The 19109-nt window shown below is 54.2% G+C and overlaps 1 protein-coding gene across 1 annotated transcript; it reads left to right on the plus strand.

Annotated features, from left to right (window-relative positions):
* The first annotated feature begins 1407 nt into the window (after positions 1-1407).
* Positions 1408-17597, plus strand: EFHD1 (EF-hand domain family member D1). Its single transcript, XM_063339335.1, has 4 exons — positions 1408-1775; positions 9318-9465; positions 14652-14786; positions 15912-17597. Exons 1-4 carry the CDS (start codon positions 1480-1482, stop codon positions 16044-16046), a joined length of 714 nt encoding a protein of 237 aa, XP_063195405.1. The 5' UTR covers positions 1408-1479; the 3' UTR covers positions 16047-17597.
* Positions 17598-19109: the final 1512 nt, after the last annotated feature.

The raw sequence follows: 19109 nt of genomic DNA on the forward strand, positions 1-19109 counted from the left end.
CTTCCACCTCTCCTCCCCATGCCTCTGAGGTTAAAGGAGCCGCTCTCCGCCATGCACATGGCACTGCCTGAGGATGAAGCAGTGTGAGGATTGCACGTGCCATCCCTTCCACTCAGGAGCCACGTTTTCAGGCAGTTTTGGTGTGAAACACCTGCAGTGGCCTTCCTGTGGCACAGGCTGTGGTGACCCTGCATCCATCCCAACCCTCGCTGGGCAGCCTTGAGCTGCCCAGGCAGCAGGTAGCAGGCAGGGCTGCTGCAAACAGCCTCAACAGTCATTTTCTGAGGAGGTTTGGTGGCAATCACCTAGCCCAAGAGAGTCAACTGTAGGTCACCACATCATGGTAGGGTCAGAGAGCTGCTTACCACCCGCCTGGTGGTGTGAAACAGCCACATAACAGCCGCTGGGACAGGTTCCCCGTGACGCACAGGCTTGGGCACGCGGGAGCCATAAGCAGGCAGCGTGTCCGAGCCGGCGCTTTGCTCTCCCCCTCCTTCCCGGTGGGTAAATCCCATCAGCAGCCACCCTAAACCACCCCACGCCAGCCCTAATCCCATCTCGGGGGATGCCATCAGCCTCCTATCAGCCAGGCCAGGGACGGACGGTCCAGGGAGGGACGCCCCTGTCCCCCACAGAGCCCGGGGGAGAGCAGGGATGGCAACGGGCCCTGTCCCGGGAAGGGGAGCGGGGTGGAAAGGGGCTGCCTGTCTTTCACGCTCTGAGGAGAAGGAGGGGGAGCCCAGAGCTGAGCTGAGCTTTGTCCTGGGATAATTTTAGCCCAAGGAGATAAGAGAGGGGAGGCGCATGGTGGGGCTTAAGGGGTCCCTGCCTGGCCGCCGCCGTCCCTGCGGGGCTGTGGGGTGGACTGTGGGGTGCCTGGGGAGCCGGGGGCGCCTGGTTGCTCTCCCCGGCCACGGCTGGGGGGTTTCTTCTCAACCCGCGGACCGCGGTGGTGCAGGCAGTGGGGTGTACATGGCCTGTGCACCCTGGGGCTGGTGTGGGGTGCAGAAGGCTCCCTGGGGGGGACCCTGCCCGCGTGGGGGTGCGTGGGAGGGTGACCATGAGGTTGTGCTTGAGAAGGGGGGGTTCCCTGCACGGGTGCCGTGGGGGGGACAGCCTGTGGGGGCGAATCCCGGGTGGGAGAGAGTACACGAGAGGGGGTCAACTTGTGGGGTTGCAACCGGCTGGGGGGGGGAACGGGACGGGACGGGACGGGACGGGACACCCCACGCCGCCCCCCAGCGGCGGGCGGCCCCCAGCCCCCCTCCCCCCCCGCCAGCGGCCGCCGCGCCTCCTTAAGCGCCCGCCCCGTCCCGGCCTCCCCCCGCCCCGTCCCGCCCCGTCCCGCCCCGCTCCCTTCCAAGTGGAGGGGAATAAAGTTGCGGAGCGGGGCGGAGCGGGCCCGGCCGGAGCGGGGTAGCAGTGGGTCCGCCGGGCAGCGGCGGGGAGGAGGAAGAAGGAGAAGAAGAGGGGGGGACCATGGCCTCGGCGGAGCTGGCGCAGAAGCTGCAGCGGCGCCTGCAGCTGGAGGAGAGCGGGGCGGCAGCGGAGGGCGAGGAGGTGGCCAAGGGCGAGGAGGTGGCGTGCGGGGGCGAGGGGGAGCGGAGCTGCCTGACGGCCAGCGCGGACGCGGAGCTGAGCGCCAAGCTGTGCCGGCGGCAGGACATCAACGAGGGGGCGGCGCAGCCCCGGCGGGCCGCCGTCTTCAACCCCTACACCGAGTTCAAGGAGTTCAGCCGCCGGCAGATCAAGGACATGGAGCGCATGTTCCGCCTGTGAGTGGGGCGGGGGCCGGGGCTGGGGGTGGAGGGGGTCGGGTTTGGGGCTCTGCCTCCCCGCCCCTCCCGCAGACCCTCCCGGCGTTTTTACCCGGGGGGACATCTGGAGACAGGCTGCCTGCTCTTGGCCAGATGTTCGTCTTTCTCGGTGGTTTTGCGGTCGGGCTGGAAAAAGCTGCAGCGAGTTACCAGCGCCGTCTGATCCCCATATTGTCCCCGGGCTTTGGGGGGCTGGGGGGAGGTAGATTTTTGTAGAGCTTGTCTCGGGCTCGGGGCTGGAGCTCGGGCCTGGGGTTGCCTCTGCTCTACCTGCGTTTGGGACGGCGGCTGTTTGTGGTGGCTTTGAGGGACGCTGTGGGTGGGATGGGTGGGCTGGGACAGCACAGGCGCTTCTGCCCCACACCCTGGGGTACCTGGTGGGTCTGTGTCCCGGGCGCTGGACACCTGCCATCCATAACTGCGGCCCTGGACGTCGCCGGTGGCTCGGCTGGTTCCACCCGGCAGTGCTGTCGCTCCTTCCACGGTCCCCTTTGCCAGGCTCGGTGCCCGCTCCCGTGCACCCACACAAAGCTTGAGCACAGTTTCCTCTTGTTTCCCCCTTCCTGGGGGCTGGGATGGGGATCCCCTCCCGGCAGGGAAGGTCTGTATTAAAGTCGAACTGCTGGTGGCAACACAGAGAGATGCTTCTGTAAGCAGAAAGGCTTGGCCCTTCCCGGGGCCGTGATCCTGCCCTCTTCTCTCCTCCACGAGCCCCGTCCTGGCTCCTGCGGTTGGGCTGTGCCTGGGGAGCTTTGCTTACCTGTGCTCAGGTTTCCCTCCAGCGTCACAAACCCCTGTGCTGCTGGGGACCTGCTGGGGACCGATGTCCTCCCAGCCCCGCAGAGAGGGGTCGGGGCGGCAGCCATGTGTGCCAGCTGGCCACAGGCACCCCGGACTGGGGGTGAGCTGTTGCTAGGCGTGAGGAGGCAGGACCACAGAGGAGCTACGTGGGTTGTCAGGGCAAGGTGCAAAGACCAGGCGGTGAGCTTTTGTGAGCTCACCAGAGTTCTTTGTTGCACGGGCAGCGTCGTGTCAGCAGCTGGGCACAGGAAGGGAGGTGGTCCGGGCAAGACTGCTGCTCCGCTCGCTCCTGCACCCCTTTTGATGATGGTTAAAGGGGATCCCGCTCTGCGAAGGGCTGAGATGTGCTGCTGTGAGGGCAGGGGGACAAACGATGCAGGCAGCTGCGAGCGAGAGCCCAGAGTGCTGCCTCAATAGGGATAAGGAAAGGAACAGCGGTGGTTTGGGGAATAAAAAGTGGGAGAGCTGAATTGCAGCCGAATTTTTCAACAATGAGCTCATTAAACGCTAGCCTTGTAAGTGGGGAAACCTAGGCTTTGCAGTTGAATGCTAATCAGCTGGTCAATGTAGCTGGAAAACGTTGCGCGCCCTGTGAGGACTGTTGCAGCTGAGCGCCAGCCGGTCATGCCAGAAGGGGAAGGAGCTGGGCTCTGTGTTCCCCTGTGCTCCCCGGACAGGCGGACGGAAACCCCCGTCCTGGTTTTCCCTCTGTTAGAGGCACCTGGTGTTAGCCGTGGCGCAGGATCTGGTCTTTGCTCCATCTGCTCCCAGTGACCCGTTTCAAGTGCTGGCTGACACCACGTGCTCCAGGAAGAGAGGAAATGCTCCCCTTAATTCCTGCCACTCAGAGCTTGAGTTAATGTGATTAAGGCTTTTATTCTCCCTATGGCTTATTGGCCCTGGCCACCACAACCTGGTGTTTCTTACTAATCTTAGTTTCTTGCTAATGATGAAAAAACCTTTGACAGGCAGAGATGTATCTTTTCACTGCCAGGTTTCTGCTATCGGATTTCCTATCCAAAAGTGTTTCTTACTAGTTTAGTGGGACTTGTAAATCTGTCGTTTGGACTAGGCTTGAGCGTGTAGGACCTGGGTGCAGTGTGGGCTGGGTCAGGGTGCTCTGGGAAGAGGGAGTCACTGGTGATAGCGGCTGCTCTGGCATCTGTCAGGGCGTCCCCACGTTACAGCTGATGGCTGCAACTGCCCTCTGCCAGGGTGGAAGCAAAGGGCTCGTCTGAACGTGGAACTTCCTGAGATCCAGTGCTCCATCCAGGTGCTGTGTGCTGCCGGCTGTGCTGGGAGCATCCTTCCAAAGCAGAAATGATGCTCCTCGCCCCTGCTGCCGTGGCCGGGCTCACTTTTCCTGTTCTTCTCCAAGTCTCTTCTTGGCAGCATCCCCCCATTTTGTCCCCGTTCTCCCAGGGATGGGGTGTTGGTATCTGCTGCGGGTGCTGGGACTGTGCAGGAGCATGCAGGGGCCACCGGGTGCAGACAGCTTTTGGGGTGGGTATTTTTATAATTTCTTTTTTTTTTTTTTGGCAGAAGGACCAGGAAGTCTGCAGCTCAGGCTAATTATAATGTGACCTAATTAGCTGCCTATTCTGACAATGTGTGGGGACTGTGGTAACCATGATAACCTCCCTTCCCCAAGTCTTGTGAGTGAACTCAGGAGCTCTGGGGTCTCACAGCTCCCCTTGGTGCCATCTTGTCTGGGGCAACGGCAGAGGAGAGTGTGAAAGCCAGGCGTTGAGGCTGTGCCTGGTGGGAGTGACCTTTCCAAGGTATGTAGAGGGGAGGAAAACAGCCACCAGCTTCATCCTCAGGGTGCGAGGGAGTGGAGGAATTCCAGCCTTGCTGTTGCTTTTGTATTGAGGGGATTTCATCTGTTGCCCACGTGTTTCATGAGCACCTTGTGCCTGGCTGGTGGAAGAGGCTGTGACATCCCTTTGCCCTCCTGGAGCCACTTGTGTGCCGGGCACCCTGGTGCTGAGGGACATGTCTGATGCGCTGCAGCAGACCTGCTTCTTCCAGGACTGCCGTGCTCCCAGTGTGACCGGCTATCTCTGGAGTCCCAGCAGTCAGGGAGGTCATCCCCAGGGCGATGCGGCCACCCCAGGTGCCAAGCACCCAGCCTGGGCCCTGCAGGCTTCGCCGCCTCAAGGTTTTGCCCAGCATCTCAGAGGAAATCTTGCTGGAGGAGACTTTCATCTTGCCCTCGTGTCCCTCTAAGAGCAGGAGAGCTCCTGCTGCCCCAGCTGGTGAGGATGGAGCTGTGTGGGGCTGAGGAGCCTGTTCCTGTCCCCATCCCGGTACGGAGGAATTGTTTCCAAAGCTCTCAGCAACGGAATGGAATATTTCAGTTGGAAGGGACCTACAACCAGCATGTCGTCCAACTTCGGGGCTGACCCCAAAGTTAAAGCATGTTAAGGGCATAGTCCGAGTGCCTCAAACCCTGACAGGCTTGGGGCATCGACCACCTCTCCAGGAAGCCTGTTTCAGTGTCTGACTGCCCTCTTGGTAAAGAAATGCTTCCTTGTGTCCAGTCCAAACCTCCTTGACACAGTTTTGAACTATTCCCATGTGACCTATCACTGGATCCCAGGGAGAAGGGATCAGCACCTCCCGCTCCCATGTAAGGTGAAATGCAATGCTCAGAGGGAATAAAGTACTACTTAGAAAGGATTTTGAAATATTTAAGAGGAGATTATTACTACTTCAGCACCATTACTCCGACTGCTTTATTTCAAAGCCTGTATTAGGCCGTTGCAGCATGCAGGAACTGCACATCAAAGTACAGGTGTCTATAGCGTATGGAGCAAGCTCAGGTACAGCGAATGCGTACAGGGAGGGCACGTTTTCTCTCCAGCCTTTCTCAAGAAGCATGAATGTTTAGAAACTGCTCTTTGATCCTTCAGGATTTAGGATTTCTCATTCAACTATCCCGTTTTTTTTTCCCCTTGGGGTTTTTCAGGCCGCTGGGGAAGGTGACTGCAGAGTTAGTACCGGTGATGCAGTCCTCAGCATCTCCTTTTGCCTCCCTTCTTGACCCTTCTTTCTTCTGTGCTGTGACCCTCCCCAGCTGTGCTGCGTAACACCATTGCAACGATTGTACTTGGGCAGAAATCACTTGTAACACACTTCTTGCTCTTAAACAAGTCTGTTCAGCAAGTATTCCCTCTTCCCTGACCCCCCCCCCACCCCCCAGTTTCTGCTCCTGCTTTCCTCCCCCAGTGCTTCGGCAGCCAGGCATGCTCTGCAGCCTGGGTGGAAGTGAGCCAGCGTGGGAATCTGGGCGCATCCTTGTTGCAGCAGATTTTGGCAACCGCTGCCTGTGTCTCATCTGCTGCCAGGAATGCTGCTGCGGCGTCGCTGTGAAGCCTTATCGGCCTGGCCACGGTGCTTGTAGCTGCCTGCGGCATCCCAGCCGTCGCAGGTGGGGACCCGCCATGGCGCTGGCTTCCTTGTCTGCCTGTGATGTGAGGTGCCTTTGCCAGTCAGCACGAGAGCCCCTCTGTCCCTAATGCCTGCGCGTCAGCCGGGTGAGGCTTGGCTTGCGGCCCAGGGAGCTTTGAGCCTGAAGGAAGCAAAGCTCCGGTGTTATGGCAGGACAGCGGGTGATGGCGAGGCACCCGAGTGCTGTGTACTCTTGCTGTGCCACTCCTGGAGTACAGGACGGCTCCCTGGAATGCGTTCAGGGACCAAACTTGCCTTGGTGCCCTCCTCCAACTCCACCTGTGCTGCCTGTTAGGTCTGGCTGGTGTCTGTCACTGGGACAGTACTGCTGTGCAGGCGGCGAAACGGATGTGAATGGTATCAAGGGCTGGCTGGAGCCCTGGGCCCTGAAAGGGAGCTCCCAAAAAGCAGACAGTGGGTTTTTTGGTAGAGCTGAGGTATGTTGGGAGCATTGGCTGACCAACAAAGTGCAGCCTGCACTGTCCCCTGTTGTGCCGAGTGCCTGTGCCTGCGGGGGGGCGGCGGGGAATGAATTACGCTGTCTCTCATGCCCTATAAATACGCCTCTCCCTAAATAGTCTGGCTGCGCAGCTCTGTGGCAGCCGAGTGGCTGTACCCAGGTCCTAAAATACTCAGGCTGTTTTAGGAGGCGAAGGGGGCTGGGAGGGAATGCAGCAGTTTTCAGGGTGCTGCTGTTGCTCTGCGGGGCTGGCACTGCAAGTCCAGGGGCTTCAGTGTCCCTCTGTGTGGCTGTCCCCCATTGCAAGGGACTGGTAACCTGATTTTGGGGTGCATCTCGGCACCAGCTGTACCCCAGCCTGGTGTGCTGAACACCCATTGTGCGGCTGGTACAGCGCGCCGCTCGCTCTGCCGCCGCAGCCAGTTGCTGGCAAGACCCCATTTCTCACAATCCTGGCTTTGTGCTGCCTCTCTGCAGGGGGGACGAGCCCTGGAGCCGTGCCCCACGCTTAACCCTTTCAGGGCAGCGTGTTTTGCCCCCAGGCTCAGTGCCAGGGCAGGCACCGAGGGCTGGTGTTTGCCCGCAGGTAGCGTCTGTAGCAGAAGGGTGAGGCGAGCATGGCAGGTGCGGGCTGGGTGCGTGCCCTCCTTCTGCCTTCATCTCCATTATACAGTGCCTCCAAGAGGGGCTGGGCAGTGTCCTGACCCTGGATGGGCAGCCTTTGGTGGGGATCTCGGTGTAGTCCTGCTTCTGCACCCAGCCAAAGGGTAGCGTGAGCTTGCTGGGGCCAAAATAAAACCCCCAATTCCAAGTGCCTCCTGCCACGATATGCTTTGCTGCTTTATCTGATCAAAGGCACTGCCTCTCCAATTGCCTTGCTCTGGAGAAACAGCTCCATGCTGTTTCTCCCAAATTTAAAGGAAAAGCAAATTGACAATTAAATATTGCACTTACTATGCTTCTGTGAGGTCTCGAAAGTGCGTCTTGGAGCCGGGCTGGGTAATGCTGTGAACGTGTGCCTTAATTAACTGATGCCTTCCTTGCTGTGATGAACCTGCTGCCTTTCCTCCCCGTGACGTCTCAGGTCTGTGGCCTGGTTTCTGCTCCGACAGAGGTTTCTTTCCTAGTTTTCCAGAAAGCTGTTTGGCCTGGTGGGCTTGAGGGTTCGCTGGGTGCAGAGCGTGCAGACAGATTGGTAGCAGGAGCTGTGCGCCAGTCATTTGGGGTCTGGGACCCTTGGAAACAAAGAGGGACAGAGAGTCTAAGAGATGGTTGCAGAGGTGGTGGGACTCTGGAAAGCTGTGGAGGCCACACCAGTTTTTGGGAAAAGCACCCTGTGCCCGTGCTTGTGAAAGCAGGGGCAGAGCTCTTGGCTGCAGCCCTGCCTCACACTGCCCACGCTTGCGAGCAGCTCGGAGCCAGCGGCTTTGTTTGTGCCTTCCTCTGCCACAGCCTCCTCTGTGGCTGTGAGGTTTCTCAGCTGGAAAGGGCTTTCTTCCAGCGTAACCACAACTGTGCAGGTCTTGGTCTGGGATGGCTTCTGCCCTCACTTCTTTGGAAGAGAGCTAACAGTCAATGAAAGATGATGAGTGGGAGAGTTTGATGGGCTCCCGCCAACAGGAAAGCTTCAGCGCTGTGCCTAGTGTTTCCTTTCTGAATAGCTGAAAGGATTTAATTCTGTCAGGGTTGAGATGGTGGCAAGGGGGCAATGGCGGGCTGTGCACCAGAGCTGAGCCCAGCCTGGCAGACCCTGCCCCATCCTCCATGCCAGCCCCTGGCCCTGTGCTGGACCCCAGTGGCAGGACCAGGATGAGGGAGGGCTGTTGACAGGCTGCTGACAGCACAGCGCCCATCCTTCCGGCCTTTGGACTTTGAAACACGGTGATGGTCCTGGTAGGTGTGAAGTGCTGGTTGCTCGGTGGGCTGGATGCTTTACTCGCACCCGCAGTGGATGTCGGGAGGAATTGGTGCCTGGTCGCAGGCTGAGCACGGCAGGTCACTGCCTCCCCATCCCTAAAGCGCTCTGCCCCTTGCACGGGTGCCCTCTCCTCTTACAAAGGGTACTTGAGGTCCTTTGTGCTCCATTGGGAGCATGGTCCCCCTCCATTCTTGCTCCTAGAGGTGGGCACTGGTTTCTTCTGCCAGCCTGGCCCCGTGGTGCAGCCCCTGGCACCAGCTAGGATTGCTGTACTCCCCAGGACTGCCGTTCTGCTCTGCCCGGGGACACTGAATAAACAGCTGCCCTGAAGCACAGTGCTTGTGTATTACAAAATCATTTCAGAGAGGAAAGATCTTAACAGCTAGAGGGGGTGTGTTTTGCTTACAAAGAAAGATAGCTGCTTTCTGCTGGGAGGTTCTGGTTGGTCTCTGCTCCCTCTTTCTCTGCTAAATAAGCAGGAGACCTGGCAGCAGCTGGCTCCAGCGTGCCTTTGCCTCACCGTGCTGGTGCATGGTGTAAGCTGTGTGTAAGTAACCTTTGTACTGGACATGCAAGTGGGCGAGATGGAAATCCCGCTGAGATAAGCCGAGTTCCTCCATTGCTCCTTCTGTGTGGGTGGTTTGGTCTGAGCTCCCCTGAGCACTTCTCTCTCTGATGAGACAGCTCAGAAAGCTGCCCACTACTTCCCTGAGCTTAATATATCTCAGCACTGGCTGTGTTGTGCAGCTTCCTCTCTCCACCAAGCTTTGAATCGCCCTATGACTTTATCCATTTGCACAGTTCCTCTTCTGGGAAGATGGATACGGGGGATGATGAAGGCTGACCCCCTCCCCTTTGCATCCTGCAGGTACGACTCAGGACGAGATGGGTACATTGACCTGATGGAGCTGAAGCTGATGATGGAAAAGCTGGGAGCCCCGCAGACCCACCTGGGGCTGAAGAACATGATCAAGGAGGTGGATGAAGACTTTGACGGGAAGCTCAGCTTCCGTGAGGTGAGGATGGCTGTGGGAGCAGACAGGGATGTGGCTATGGGGTGGAAGGAGGCGGCAGCCAGGCCCTGTACTCCAGATGTAGGTACCCCTGTCCCCTCTGTGTTTCTCCAGCTGTGGGGTGCAGTGGAAAAGCAGGTGAGCTTCCCCATGCCAGGGGGAGCTTGAGGTGTGAACCACTGTCAACATCCATCTCCATGTGGCAGTAACGGTACCTGATGCCAAAGCTCTCCAACCTCCCTGCTTGCTTTGGGAGCACATTTAAGCCTTGCTGCAGCTGCCTGGGAGTGCCGACAGAGCTCCTGCTGTAGGTGGATGTCCCTTCAGTCACAAGGTCTTATTGCTGGGCTCCTGCAGTATAGTGACTCAGGCCTCATTTCAGGTGCAGGGCGAGGGCTCTGCTCAGAGCAGTTTGTCTCATGGCTGCAGGAGTCTTCCTCTTCCAGTTTATACTGGGTAGCTCTCTGGATTGCACAGTGACGAGCCACAGCAAGCTTCACGAGGGGTGGTCACCTCCCTGCAGCGACAAATAAATGTGGTGATGCAGCAGTTTGGTACTGCATGCTGGCTCAGCAGGGACACACAGCGAACAGGTCTGTCTGTCACCGCTGTGCTGAGACCGCTGCGAGCAGCGTGGGCAGGCCAGGAACTGCTGCCAGACAGGAAGAGGGAATGTGAGCGGTGACCTGCACGCACTCAAAGGCACCCAGCTCATCTCAGCAGGAAGGAGGAGACCAGATACCAAAACCTCCTGTTGCATCATCTCCTCCTCCCAGACTTTGATTGCTGTCTCAGTCAGAAGTGTATGTCACGCTGTGGCTTTCTGAATTAACCGACAGCTCCTCAGGCACGTCAGCTCGGGACATAAAGTTCTTCATCTCGGACATGCCGGGACCTTTGGCAGTGCCTGGGAGGGAGGATGAGCAGCCAGGGCCCATGGCCTGCTGGGCTGGTTGGGGTGTGAGAGGTGACTGGCAGCTCGCAGAGCTGCTGCACCATCTCTGTGCTGGCATGTCACACCATCTCCCCCTGCTTTTGTCCCCCAAGGGTTTTGTCGCATTTCCTTTGCTGCTGGAGGACAGCAGTAGAAGACAGAGGCCAAAAACTGTTGGATTACAGGGTCTGGCCCATAGAGAGGGGGAAAGACAAGCAAATCCGGCAAGTGAGAGCCTGTCAGTTCACACCAGCAAAGCCCTAAACTGGCAACTCCCCTGGGCAGGGAAGGAGATGTGCCAGGTCAGAGGTGAACCAGGGGTAGCAAAGAATCCAGTGGAGCAGGAAGAGCACCATGCTCTTGGCCCCAGGTCAGACTGCGCTTGCCAAATCACTGTGTGGGCTGGAGGAGTTCTCCCTGCATGCCCCCTGGGCCACCCTTCACCCTGGCTGAAGAGCTGCAGCCAGCTTCTGGGTTTGCTGCAGGGGCTCTCCTGCGAAAGAGAAGTGCCTTTATCCCCAAGGCTCTGGAAGATGCCGTGGTGTCCTGGCACCAGTGGTGCAGCACAAGTGGCGGAGCAGCTCCTCTTCTGCCACCACCTGCTTGGAGCACAGCCCCCTGCACGGCCGCCCATCAGCTGGCACGGGCTGCCTGTGCCACCAGCCCTTGGCAGGCAGCGTGCGGCAGCTGGTGCTGTTGTAGCTTCTCACCAGATGCAAAACGATGGTCAAGCAAATGCAAGCTTGAGTGGCACATGGGTTGGAACGAAGGAGCACCACTGGCAGAGCTCTGGGGACGAATTACACAGCAGCTTTGGCATGTATCCAAAGCTTCCTGTGGTAGAGAGGAGCAGGATGCTTGTTGCCATGTTGCAGATGCGCGGTGTCTAGCTGCTGTGTTCAGGCAGAGGACTGGCGGGGAGGTGGATTTCTCAGTGGGTGAGGAGGCCTTGAACCAGCTCGTAGCCCTGCCCCACTCTGCTTCCCGGTGGTGACAAGCAAGCACATGGAAAGTGACCGAGCTGACTTGAGGCACTCTGACAACACAAGGAGAAACCCTGGTTTAAATGAGTGTCCAAACTCGGCAGAGTGTAACTTGAGCACTGGAGGGCTCCTGTCTGCCTCTCCAGAGCATATCGAGTCCTGACATACCTGCCTGAAGACATGCTGTTTCTGGCCTGGCCAGACAATTGGTAAGGACCTCTTTCACTTGCAGTAGGTCACGTTTTGCTGCTGCTTTGAGCAGTGTCATGTCCTCCCATCCCAGGTAAGCTGTTGCCTGGAAGGCAGGCTTGTATGGCTCTGACTTGCTGCTGGCCCTGTTAGGAAAGCTGCCTTCTACCATCGACCTTTGAGCGTCCATCAATACATCAACAACTAACTGCACAAGACTCCCTCTGTGACTCAAGCAATGAAATTTAGGCTTAAAAAGATAGGTACAGTGTGTGTGTGTGGGGGGGGGAAACCACCTCTGACTGTCTAGTTCCGTCATTACCACAGGAAACCAGGGTTAATTGCTGTAATAGTAATGTCTAATGGTAGCTGCTATCTAGAACCCGCAAAAATCCACCCATTGTCTCCCTGCGCCCACACCAGCTTAAATGCTGACCCACATCACGTGTTTGCTAGCAGGGTTGGTGCAAACCATAGCCTTGGGTGGCACCGCTTTTCTGGCAGGCTGTTGCAAGGCTGCTGCCGGTCAATCCCGTACCTTCCCTCACGTCCCTGAGGCCAGCATGGTGTGCAGTGGGGCAGCGCAACTGCAGCATTGCTCTGAGACCTGGCACTGTGGGGTAGGTCTTGGATCGTGAAGGACGTGAGAGCAGAGACAACTCTTATCTCTTGTGAGGTCAGTGGGGCAGAAAGTCTGTGTCATGTTGTCCTCCTTGAGAGCGCAGCTTTCAAAGGTACCAAGGTTATTCACTTTTGCTTCTCTGTTGACATTTCCCTGAGGCTTAGCTGCATGTGATGTGTCCTGGGCTCAGCAAGGGTGTGAGACAGGCTGGGAATAGGAGCTGAATGCAGCAGACTGCTGCTGTTATCTAGGTAGTAAGGACTGATGCCTTGAGGGCAATTAACTGGTGAGCTGCAGGCAGTGTGCTGTTGTGAGGAAGGATTGCTCCTGTGGAAACCAGCATGGTGCCCCATAGTCCACCTCACTGGGTCCTTGGGGCTGATGTTAATGCTGTGTCTGCCCCAACCGGTGGCTTAGCCCCTGGTTTCCTTTAGCTCAGTCTGTCTTTCCTGGCCACGGCAGCCCGTATTCCACCGGAGGATTGCTGTGGCAGCCCATATTACACTGGAGGATTGCTGCTCCATCCCTTAGTTTCAGGATGATTCATGCACACTTGTACTCATGACTGGGTGTTTCCAGTCCCTCCCCAGGCGACAGCTGTACTAGACCTCAGGATTGTGCTGCCTCCGCTGCCCTTTTCCAATGCCAGGAAGTGGGACTTGCAGGGTGGAGCAGAAACTGTGAGAAGGAACCATGACTAATGCCAGCCTGGCTGCCAGCCCTCTGTGTCCCCATGCCGGGTGGTGGGGGAGGAGAGGAAGTAGCCTGAGCCCAGCGGATCTGAGCAGAAGGAGAGGGTATTTTGGGGAGGATTTGGTTTCTTTCTGAGCAGGATGTTCTGCCCATTCAGCAGAGCGTCATTAAACTTCTTCTATGAGTTTGGAGGGGAAAAGTTTTGTCCCCAAGCACAGCCTGCTTTCTGGCTGCTCTGTGCTGAGCGCACACGGGTTACGAGGCTGTTGCATGAAGCAATGCCTGGTGACACGGCCTCTGCGAGGGGGCAGCCAGCGCTGCCGTCATCTCCACACCCTTCCCCATGGGAGGCCTTCCCAAATTCTTGCATTTCCACCAGCTTCTGCGAGCAACTTGAAGCAGGCAAGGGCTTTAGGGGCTGGCTCAGCACGAATGCTGGGACTCTGCTGCCCTCCTCCGGGACAGCTCGGGCTCTCTGTAAGAAAAAGGCAAAGTCCCAAGCCTGACACTCTGTGGAGCACAGCACTAGCGATATTTGGTGTCCCAGTGCAAATGGATTTCAGGGCAAACCTATGTAGTATTTGCAGCCTTCTGCCCTGGACTGAAGTGCTGCAATGGCACAGCTTTGTTGCTTGTGCTCCTTTTGTACCTGAGTGATTTGTCCCCATCTCTGTTCCTTCCGTGCTGTGACAAGCCTCAAGACACCTCCTGGGGTGGCCAAGAATAGCAGGGAGTTACAGGACCTCTCAAATTACGCATAGAGCATCCACATCTTAACCTGGAGTTTGGTTAGCAGCTTGAAGGTGGTGCAGAGGTCTTTTTTTTTTTTTTTTTTTTTTTTTTTTTTTTTTTTTTTACTGAAGGAACAAGACTTGCCTGCTTAAAAATAAAGTGTGCTTTCCTGGAGGGCGGTACGGCTCTTTGTTTCCTTTTCCAGTTCACTTGCCAATATGCACTCTGCTGTAGTGACTCCGGATTTGTTAAACGTCTATGGTCCAGCGCAGGACAAAGGTTTCCAAGCCAGTTGCTCTGTGGAGACTTGTTCAAGCCACTCTGATTATCACAAGGGCGTACCTCTGACCTGACCTCTGACAGGTCCTAGAGAAGCTCTCCTGCATGTTATTTTATGGTCATGACACCAATACATAGGCTTTGGTCACCTTAGTGAAACCAGCCGGGGTTCCCTGGAGGAGGCTGAGGCATAGGTCAAAGGTTGATTTAAGTCACTTTTCCCATGCCCTAGACAAGGGACGAGTTGAAGTAACTATGTTCTGTTCTCCTGGTGCGTTTGACATTTGTTTTGGTGCATTGGTGTTGATTTTTATTTTCCCCTTCCGTTGTCCTGGGATGTGACCTGATCCCCCGGAACACTGGGGAAGCTGGGGCGGGGGGGGGTGTGTGCTTGTGAATACAGCATTACGGTGTGGGGACATAAAGAGGTGTACATGTGTGGTTGTACTAGGCAGGGGGAGAGGTGCCTTCCTTCCTCTGGCCAAGTAGTGGCCCAGGCTCGGTAGGACCTGTGCTTCACCAGTGCTCTGCCCCCCAGGAAAGCTTATTCCTAGGAGATTTCTAACTCTTAGTCCAACAGGGCTGTGTACCAGAGCCAGGGCACTGGAGCATGGTGCCGCTTCACTTATATAGATGCCGTTTCCTTTGCTCAGAAACATAAATTCCAGCCACCTCCAGGTAAATGTCTGCGCTGTTTGCATTTGAAGCTGTTTGAGCCTCAGTGAAGAACTTGAATGTTTCCTCTCTGTCTTGCTAGTTCCTGCTGATTTTCCATAAAGCTGCAGCTGGGGAGCTTGAGGAGGACAGCGGCCTGTTGACTCTTGCGAAGCTCTCGGAGATAGATGTCTCCATTGAGGGAGTCAAAGGAGCCAAGAACTTCTTTGAAGCTAAGGTATGGTGTGGCACAGAGGAACATGAAAAAGCTCTGCATGTGGGCCTTAATTGCCACTGGGACTCTGACCCTGCTTGCTTTTCAATAGAAGATGCTGCCAGATTTCTCCCTAGCTAAAAAGATGTGTATTTCATGCCTCACCCCCTCCTCCTAAACTCAGCCATAGCTTTTCCCTTCAAACTTGTATGTTGGACTCTAGCTGCACCTTCCTCTGCAGATCAGTCAGCACTAGAATGGCTTAATTCACTGTCTCTGCTGTGGGTCTTACCCTGGTAGAGCTGACTGGCTGACCCGTCTCCCTGGGGCTGGGAGCTCTATGGGACTAACTGGGTGCCTGCTTTTAAAGACAAAAGCGTCCTGGAAACTAATGGGACTGAGTTTCCCATTTTGCAAAACCTCCGTCAACCTGAACGTGCCGAGTTTGGTGGTGAATGGTGTGTTTTGGAGTGTAGGATTTCAGACATCTCTTTCTCAAGCAGCTCTCTGTAACCTTTGGAATGAAAATTGTTCTGCAGTGTCCTGGGGTTTGCAGAAAGAGCTTTATACCATTCGAAGCTGACAAAGCACCCTTTTTGAAAGCTCTCTCGGAGAGAAAATAATCCTGCTTGTTTATATAAGAAGTTTTTTCCCAAGAGTATAACACAGCTATTGCACAGCAGATGTACTGAGATGAAAGCTGGAAAAATAGCCAGCAAATAAACAATGTCTCTTTGATCTGCAGATTATCCGTGGTGTAGTATGATGTTCTCAGATTTGGCTGTGATTCAGAACTGTTTTCTGCAGTAGTTTCTCCCACTGTGTACTCACAACTTATGCTGTGCTGCCTGCTTACAGAAAGAATGTATGTGACCCGGTACCGACGGCATCGTTTTGGTCGCTTGTTAGTGACTTATTAGCAAATGACCTTTCTTTTATTGATGTTAAAGTCAAGCGAGCTAACAGGTATTGGGTGTAAATACCCAAGCACTGCAGTGTAATTAATACTTGACCCATCCTGACAGAGCTTCCCAGTAAGTGCTGGGAGGTGCAGCAAACAGTTCTGCGTTGCTCATCTGGGAATAGTTCGGCCTCTGGCTCTCCCCCTGATGCAAGGCTTGACGCTCTTTTATTTTCTGTCCTGTAAAGGTTCAAGCCCTCTCTTCAGCCAGTAAGTTTGAAGCAGAGATAAAAGCTGAGCAGGATGAGCGAAAGCGGGAAGAGGAGGAAAGGAAACACCGCCGGGCAGCTTTCAGGGAGTTGAAGTCTGCATTTACCCAGTAACTGACCAGCCAATATGCACTCTGAGATTGCACATGACTTGGTACGTTTCCCAGATCAGGGCTCTACCTGGAGAGAACTGCCTGGATCCTGCCTAAAACTCATTACAGCTTTGCTAGCCTTCCTCTCCTGAAGATCCTCCTGAGTTTCTAAGGGCACAACTCTTGCAGTTACTATGCATTCATAACGATGTGAATCGTAAGAGCTGCATACGTGCTGTTTGCTCTGAACTGTCGGGAGCACATCACCCTGAAGCAGAAACAGCAGGTAGCAAATCACGGGTGAGCACTGACACGTGTCATGTTTGCCTGCTTCATCCTTTCCTTCTTTTCTAGGCAACCTTTCTTTTTCTTCGCAACCCCGTATTAATTCATTCCTTGCTTACAGGCAAGTAGTGAGGTCTCGTGTAAATCAGGGTGTACAAATTACAGCTTGACTTCCTATATGTTTGTACTGCTGTTGGGAGTTGTCATGCATCCTTGGCTATCCCTTTTCTTCTTCTTCAAAGCCCTGTGCTGCAGGCACCGTGAAAACACTGTGAAGAAAGAAAGATAGTTACTAGGGACATGGATCAAATTAATTATCATTTCCTGTAGCATTTTCTGCCACCCAGCATGTTGGAGAGTCTTCCAGTTTTTCTTCTCGAAGTGCCATAGTAACAGATCTTTTGATAAGAGTCGAGATTTCCCAAGACTTCGAAGCGAGGAAGCTGGCTCTCTTAAATGAGGAATAGAAAACTGAGTTGCCTGACCATGTGTCTTCTTTCACATTCCATCACATTTAGTGTACTGTACGGCTTCACTGTATTTTCCAGCCTTAGGCAGCTGTATCTGTTTTTAAGGGATATTGCCAGCTGGACGATTCAATCAGATGGCACACTGGGGTTTTCTATTTGGAAATTTGTGCATATTGTGAATCACGAAGGTGACACACTGATTTCATCAGAGCCACAACAGATACCACCAGCCCAGCATACTGAGCAATCCCTGCTCAAGAAGGGAAGAGCAGCAAGGTGAGCACACTTAGCTGAACCGAATTTGGAGGGCTTGCACTATAGCATTAGCCATTTTCTGTCACAGACACGGGAAACTTGCCCACAAATGTTAAAATGCCCACTGCTTGTCTGGATATATATGTTGTAGGTCACGGCAGGGGAGCTGTGTTCCCTCAGAGACCTCTCTCGAAATGTGGATTTGCTCAAATTCTGACTCTGGTATTGCCCCAGTTCGTGCGTTTTATTGTATTTTTTTCTTTCTGAAACGAAACTCACCAGTCCTCTTTTCACTTGTCTGTTTTGCTTCTTAAACTGTGAGCACTAAACTGTGAGTGTGGAATAATAAATAGAAAAACCTCTACTCTTTAATGTCAGGTGAAAGAATTGCTAAACAATTAAACTGTGTGTATATATCTTCACAGATTATATTTTATAAATCACGCTTTTTTAGCTAAATATTTATAATTAAATGTTTTTATACTTTACAACAAAGCAGATAATTTCATCTTCAATTATTTCTCCTGTTGCTGAAATGTACAAATAAAGCATTGTTATCTCTGGTCTTGTCTGTTGTTTATTTTAGGTCCCTGAATATACTGTTTTGTTCATAAATTACAGTCCCCACTCCTGAACATGCCTGTGTTTGATCCCCAAAGCTCGACGTCCTGACTTGGATGAGTGAGGGAAGAGCTCAGCCTCTTCTTGATAGCGCTTCCCCTTCTGTCTAGCGGTTCTGGCGCAAAAAGCCCTGCTGTTTGCGATTCCCTCAGAAAGGGACATGGCTGTGTAAATATTTGAAATACTGTCCACTGCTAAATGTTGACATCTGAACCTTGTCAGCCTTCCTTTATCCTAAAATAGTCCCTGCTTGGGAGCTGGGCAGGTTGCTTCCTCTAGATTTCCCTTTGCACTTCCTCAGTCTGCCTTTATAGAAGGGAGGGAAAAAAAAATGCAGACATCTGAAAATGTGTCTTGTTTGTACTGTTGCTGATCTGCTAAGCTTTGCTGGCACTGCCAGTTGGAGGGGAGGGCTCAGGAGGCCTAACTTTGTTGCGTAGTTATGAAACAAAAAAAGTAAATATTTTATCCAGCGTGGCTCCACTCTGCGTGTTGTTGGCAGTTGATGCATTCGCTGTGTGTCTGTGAGCCCTTGGGTCTTGGAGGTCAGGTAAAATCAGGGTGAAGGTTCCTTAGTCTCTCTTTCCCCAGGAAAATTGCAACACTGCAGCCCTTGATTTTTTTTTTTTTTTTTCTCCACAGCGTAGCGTGCACTGCTGACTTGTGCGGCTTTGCACGTGCAGCTGGGTGAGGAGCCCTGGACAGCAGGAGGAGAGGGTGGAAAAAGGGCCTCCAGTGGGTTTTATTTCAATAGATTTGAGTCAACTCCAGCTGACAAGTTTCAATAAGGAAATGAGCAGTGTGTCAGTGGTGGTTTTGTTCAAATAGGTGCTGGTAGTTGGGGCCTTTATTCAGTGCAGTGCACAGTAAGTGCTTTTGGATTCTGAAGTTGCAGCAATGTGAGTTTTGAAATTAGCTTTGCAAAAACTGACATTGGGAAATTAATTGCTTTCTAAATTGTTCTGTTTTGCTGGCAACTATTGGATTGAATAGCAACGTCATTAGGTTCTACAGAACTACTAAAAAGACATTGTCTAGCTAAATCTCCTGTCTAATACTGGCTGGTAATAATGACTTAATTTTATTTACCTATATTACAGTCCTTGATGCTCTGTCCTCCTTTTATGCCTGATGTCATCACAGGTGGCTCTTGAAGGTCCTGGCAGTCCTAGCTCTCTTTACCGGTACCTGCTGGTACATCGATACCTGCCTGGCCCTCCTGACATGCCCCACGTGCCTCTGAGCCTGTTATGCGATGGCAAGTAGAGAAGTTTGATGAAAAGCCTGTTATGGGTCTTTCCCAGAAGGGACGAAGTCTTGCCTCAAGTCGCTCATCTCCTAGAGCAGGAACTCCAGGCAGTCCTTGATCCCTGGAGGATTTTTGTTTCAAGTTTCTCAGAGCAGGAGATGCGCAGTAGAGGAGTCACTAACGCTTCAGCCTGCACAGAGGATGG

Source organism: Chroicocephalus ridibundus, chromosome 6, assembly GCF_963924245.1.
Source record: "Chroicocephalus ridibundus chromosome 6, bChrRid1.1, whole genome shotgun sequence".
NCBI lineage: Eukaryota > Metazoa > Chordata > Aves > Charadriiformes > Laridae > Chroicocephalus > Chroicocephalus ridibundus.